Raw genomic sequence first — 6,000 nt, forward strand, 5'->3', positions numbered from 1 at the left:
ATCAAGCACGAGCTGGCACAATCACCCTCTCCAGAGGAAAAATTCATACACCTGTTTTCATGCCTGTTGGTACCTATGGTGCCGTTAAATCTCTTGAGGTAAATGACCTTAAACAAATCGGTTCACAGATCATTCTTGGCAACACCTTTCACCTCAATCTACGACCAAGTCTAGATATCATTTCTCACTTTAAAGGGCTACATAATTTTATTAATTGGCAAGCACCAATCCTAACTGACTCGGGCGGTTTTCAAGTATTCAGTTTAGGTAAACTTAGAAAAATCACGGAAGAAGGAGTACAGTTTCGCTCCCCTATTAATGGAGATAAACTCTTTATCTCCCCAGAAAAGTCCATTGATATTCAACACCAACTTGGTTCAGATATTATTATGGTATTTGACGAATGCACACCCTATCCAGCCACCTACCATGAAGTAGAAAAATCTATGCAATTATCTATGCGATGGGCAAAACGATGCTATGATTTTCATCATACAAACACACAAGACCATGGAACTAAACGAGGTGCATTATTCCCTATTATTCAAGGGGGAATGCACCTAGACTTGCGCAAAAACTCTATTGAGATGCTACAAGAAATTGAATATAAAGGACAATATAATGAATTCAAAGGCATGGCTCTTGGTGGCTTCTCTGTAGGTGAACCAATGGAGCTTATGTATCAAAACACTCAGCGAAATCATGCCTTTTGTTCCCACAGATAAACCTCGTTATCTCATGGGTGTCGGACGCCCACTAGACATTCTTCATAGCATTTCCTGTGGGGTAGACATGTTTGATTGTGTATTACCCTCTCGCAATGCCAGAAATGGCAATCTCTTCACTTGGCAAGGCATATTGAAACTCAGAAATGCTCGCTATAAAAAAGATGATAAACCTATTGATGAGAATTGTACCTGTCTTGCTTGCCAGCACTATTCACGAGCCTATTTACATCATTTGGATAAAATCAATGAAAGCCTTGGAGATAGATTATGCACTATCCATAACCTTCATTTCTATCATGAACTCACTGCACAAGCACGCCTGGCTATTGAAGAGAATCATTTCAATCAATTCCACCAGCACAACCAACACTTACACAATCCTATTGCTTAAAAAAAGATAGAAAATTTGAGACATTAGATTAGCATCAGTTAATCTATCAATAAAATTAGATTAATAGTGAAGAATTTCCCCGCGCCTTATTGATATTTTTACAACCAAGCAGAAACAATCCTAAACGAAACTCCTGTTTAACTTGTTCAATTTTTTTTACAACATGATCGGTACCTAACTGGGCATGTCTGAGTAACGGTGCAGCCATCGCACACATTTTAGCACCTAATACCACACTCTTAATCATATCTAAACCACTACGCACTCCACCACTAGCAACACTATTTATCCCTCCACATTGCTGGACAATCCTAATTGCCTCTGGAGTAGGAATTCCCCAATCTTGAAAGAGCACACCTAAATCATCATTAACTCCCATGGCTTTTTCGACGATGATTTTCTAATCGACTCCATGATGTTCCTCCACGCCCTGCCACATCAATCCATTTAATTCCTACTTGTTTAAGCAACTGTATATCAGGCAATGAAAAACCACAACCAACCTCTTTAGCTATAACAGGAACCTTCACATGCTCAATAACTGCTTGAACTTTTTCTGAAAGCGAAGAAAAATTCCAATCACCCTCAGGTTGAATAACCTCCTGTAGAGGATTAAAATGTATACAAATGGCATCTGCCTCAAGCATACCAATAATTTCATCAACTTGTGATAATTGCAAACCGTAATTAAGTTGCACTGCCCCAACATTTGCAACAAGCGGGATAGACGGTGCATATTGTCGAAGTTGAAAACTCTTAACAGCTTGCTTATCAGTTAATGCAATACGCTGAGACCCAACACCCATTGCTACGCCAACCCTCTCAGCAGCTCTAGCCAAGTTTTGGTTAAGAATAATCAACTGATCGGACTTCCCTCCTGTCATGGCAGAAATCATAAAAGGAAATGTCAGTCTTTTTCGTAAAAAAATGGTATGACTATCGACTTCTTCTAAAGAAATTTCAGGCAATGCCCGATGAATAAGATGAACACTATCAAAGTAATTCCCTCCACGCTCTATATCGCTATCTGTGGAAAATAGTTCAATATGGTCGGATTTGCGTTGATTAGTCATTGCTATCGCTTAAATTATTATCGTTCAATTCGCATATGTGCATCAACCAACTCCCCCTCATTGGTTAGTGCGGCAAGTAACGAAAGCTCTCCACAAGCTACCGTTACTGCAGCAAGCGCTGCCCAATCTTTTCGCACTAACACCCACATCTTTGGCATTCGTGCAACCCAACCTTGCCAGTGCTTGTTGCGTTTCCACAAGATGTTTTTCCATTACCTATTGAGCCAACAATAATATTCGGTATAGAAACTGAGAAATACAAATCCTCCCCTTCATCACCACGCCTCTCAAGATGCGTAATTCCCTGCGAACCCTCCACCACATTAGCTCCATCTTGCCCCGTTGCCAAATAAAAAGCCAACAACATATTAGCATAGTGTGCATTCGCAGAACGCACACTCCCAGCAAGCGTGGAACCCACTAAATTTTTTTGAATATGCAAATGATGCATTTCTCAGCATCTGTGCGTAAAAAACGCTTGAGTACATTCTTAGCAATCACACAATCGGCAATAACACTGCGCCCCCTACCAAGAATGCCATTCACTACCGATACCTTTTTATCTACACAATAATTAGCTGATACTGAACCATATTGTAAATAAGAAATATTTTTCAATATCCATCGCTGAATTGTTTGTGCACCCAAAGTTGCCATGTTATGTCCACTTGCATCGCCCGTACGAAATGCTAAACGCAAATATAATAAATTTCCAACAAATTCTGGATAAATACTCTCTAAAGTTGTAAAACGGCTTACTTTCACCAATTCATTCTCTAAATCTTGTTGAGATTGAAAAATTATTTGCCAAGCCTGTTGGACTTGGAATGCATTCTCTGTAGAAAACATAATAGAACGAGTCATACACTCACTGACCACATTAACATTAATTCCCCCACATGCATTAAAAACTAATGAACCTCGTCGTACGGATGGCCACATTGGTGTCTCATAGGTAGCCAAGGGCAAAAATACCTCTTCTGAGTCTTGAGAGTTAGCTAACAATCCATTTACCCTTACAGGACCAATCCATTGTGTTGGAATTGGCGTATATTCTGTTATTTGATTCTTTTTTGACATATTAAAGTCTTAAAAATAATTACGGAACTATGCATTTGGTAATTTTTGGGTTTTTTTTTAACCACTTCCCCCACAACATTCCCACTTCAAATAATAACCAAATAGGAATGGCAAGTAGTATTTGCGAAACTACATCAGGAGGCGTCAGCAACATACCAATCACAAATGATCCAATTACCACATAAGGTCGCTTATTAGCAAGATTTTTTGCCTCAATAATATCAGTCATAATCAATAATACAGTAATAATCGGTATTTGAAAAGAGAAACCAAAAGCAAAAAATATTTTGATACTAAAATCTAAATATAAAGCAATATCCGTTGAGACTTGCACACCTTCAGGTGCTGTCCCACTAAGAAAAGCAAACATAATAGGAAATACAACAAAATAAGCAAATGCAATACCGCCATAAAAGAGAATAATACTCATCAATAACAACGGTAAGGCAGTTTTTTTCTCTTTCTGATAAAGTCCCGGTGCGATAAAACTCCAAAGCTGATATAAAAGCACTGGCATAGAAAGAAAAATCCCACTAATTAATGATAATTTAAATGGCGTAAGAAAAGGCGAGGCTACTTGCGTAGCAATCATCTCTCCTCCCTGCTCTGCCAAAGTCTCCATCAATGGCTTGGCTAATAAAATATACAAATCATTAGCAAATGGGAACAACATGAGTGTAGCAAGAACCACCGCTACGATTGCACGTATTAATCGACTCCTTAGTTCACTCAAATGACCTAAAATTGATTGAAAAGAGGAATCATTTTCAGATACATCATTTCCTACTTTAGACTCACTCTCTGCTGTCTCTTGATAATCACTATTATGTGATTGATTTTCTTGATTGTAGCTATCTGCCATATCTAATAATAGTCAAATCATGAAGCAGATTGAGAAGTTGATGTTTGGTGCTTTTTTGCCTTGGTTTTCTGAGTATTTCTCCCTACTGAATCTGATGTGCTGATCGTTGAAATTGGATTATTAAGATTATTTTTAATGTCGCTACTAACCTCTTTAATCTCATCGGTTGTCTGCTTAAGTGGTTGTATACTCTCCTGAAAATCTTGCATATCATCCTCTAAATCAACATATGAGCGAAACTCCTCAATATGCTTATCAATTTGACTTTCTTCTCTAAATCGATTTAGCATTCTTTTTACCTTGCCAATACCTCTACCAACCTCTCTAGCAACTTCTGGTAAGCGCTGTGGACCAACTACCAATAAGGCAACCACCAACAATAAAAAAAATTCTAAAGAACCAATGTCAATCACAGCTAGAAATAATCAAACCATGCAAATGAATCGTACTAAAAAATACTACTTATCTGTATCCGCTGGTTCAGGATTAACATCTACTGTTTGAGATTTTTACCTTCTTTTTTTTCTTCATTTTCAGCACTCATCGAACGTTTGAAACCCTTAATTGCCCCACCTAAATCTCCACCTAAACTACGCAATCTTTTTGTTCCAAATAGTAAGAGAAGAATTGCTAAAATAATAATTAATTCCACTGGTCCAAAGCTCATAACATTCTCCTTTTCATATAACGTATACGACAATTTTTTATCTTTTTAACTTTTCAATTAATGATTCAACTTCCACAATATCAATAAAACTAATGTTAATACTGCCCTGACCATTTGCTTTACAATTCACCTTAACCGGTTTACTAAGTAACTCAGAAAGTTGATGTTGCAAAGTTTTTACTAAAGTTTTTCTCTCATCAGAAACCTGCAATACTTTACTTACATGGTCTCCTTTCTCCATACTTTGGCTAACTAACTTTTCTACCTCACGAGCACTTAATTGATTACCATAAGCCTGCTCCGCCATGGATAACTGTTGATCTAAATCTAGAGACAATAAGGCTCTTACATGCCCCATTTTTAACTTATCCTCACGCACCATCTGTTGCACAGATGGGTTTAAATCCAGCAATCTTAGTGAATTTGTAATTGCCGAACGGGAACGCCCAACAATCCGTGCAACTTCTTCATGAGTTAAACCAAATTCCTGATTAAGACGCTTTAAACCCTCAGCCTCTTCAATGACATTTAAATCCTCACGTTGAATATTCTCAATTAAGGCAATTGCCATAGATTGCTGATCATCAATATCATTACGAATGACCACTGGAACACTATCTAAACCAGCCAATTTTGCTGCACGCCAGCGTCTTTCACCTGCAATAATTTCGTACTGATTTGTATTCTGATCACCAGTATCATTCAACTGACGAACCACAATTGGCTGAACTACACCCTGTGTTTTTATTGATTCTGCTAAGGTATTAAGATGATTTTCATCAAATGTTGTACGAGGTTGAAAACGTCCTGAAGTTAATACACCAACAGGAAGCTTATTACTCGTATTAGGAGCATTATCCAAAGGTGATAAGTTGGATGTATTTGCTCTTGGGGTACTCAGCAAAGTCTCTAATCCTCTACCTAAACCACGATAACCTTTATTGTTACTCATACTAGTTTTCTCTGTAATAATTCATTTGCCATAACTTGATATGCGATTGATCCTTTGGAAGTTGCATCATAATCCACAATAGAACGCCCATAGCTTGGAGCTTCTGCTAGACGAATAGTTCGCGGAATCGTACATTGCATCATCTTATCTGAAAAATATTTAAACAGTTGATTTGATACATCTCGTGATAAACGACTACGCGGATCATACATTGTCCGCACCACACAATCAATAACCAATCTTGGGT

General features: G+C 37.9%; 5 protein-coding genes across 5 annotated transcripts; 1 reads left to right on the forward strand and 4 right to left on the reverse strand.

Annotated features, from left to right (window-relative positions):
• Nucleotides 1–59: 59 nt before the first annotated feature.
• Nucleotides 60–1,119, forward strand: LOC145274338 (queuine tRNA-ribosyltransferase-like). Its single transcript, XM_080127414.1, is given in 2 exon segments — nucleotides 60–683; nucleotides 685–1,119. Coding segments are annotated over 2 exon segments (1,059 nt in total).
• Nucleotides 1,120–1,487: 368 nt separating this feature from the next.
• Nucleotides 1,488–2,192, reverse strand: LOC145274339 (isopentenyl-diphosphate delta-isomerase-like). Its single transcript, XM_080127415.1, has one exon. The coding sequence runs from the start codon at nucleotides 2,190–2,192 to the stop codon at nucleotides 1,488–1,490; it is 705 nt and encodes a 234-aa protein (XP_079983541.1).
• Nucleotides 2,193–2,612: 420 nt separating this feature from the next.
• On the reverse strand, nucleotides 2,613–3,272 carry LOC145274340 (uncharacterized). Its single transcript, XM_080127416.1, has one exon. The coding sequence runs from the start codon at nucleotides 3,270–3,272 to the stop codon at nucleotides 2,613–2,615; it is 660 nt and encodes a 219-aa protein (XP_079983542.1).
• Nucleotides 3,273–3,291: 19 nt separating this feature from the next.
• Nucleotides 3,292–4,134, reverse strand: LOC145274341 (sec-independent protein translocase protein TatC-like). Its single transcript, XM_080127417.1, has one exon. It carries the CDS (start codon nucleotides 4,132–4,134, stop codon nucleotides 3,292–3,294), a length of 843 nt encoding a protein of 280 aa, XP_079983543.1.
• A 704-nt stretch (nucleotides 4,135–4,838) lies between these two features.
• LOC145274342 (putative chromosome-partitioning protein ParB) lies at nucleotides 4,839–5,753 on the reverse strand. Its single transcript, XM_080127418.1, has one exon. It carries the CDS (start codon nucleotides 5,751–5,753, stop codon nucleotides 4,839–4,841), a length of 915 nt encoding a protein of 304 aa, XP_079983544.1.
• Between the last annotated feature and the right edge of the window lie 247 nt (nucleotides 5,754–6,000).

The sequence above is a fragment of the Euprymna scolopes genome, unplaced genomic scaffold, assembly GCF_053919585.1.
Source record: "Euprymna scolopes isolate OS-2025 unplaced genomic scaffold, ASM5391958v1 sca350, whole genome shotgun sequence".
NCBI lineage: Eukaryota > Metazoa > Mollusca > Cephalopoda > Sepiida > Sepiolidae > Euprymna > Euprymna scolopes.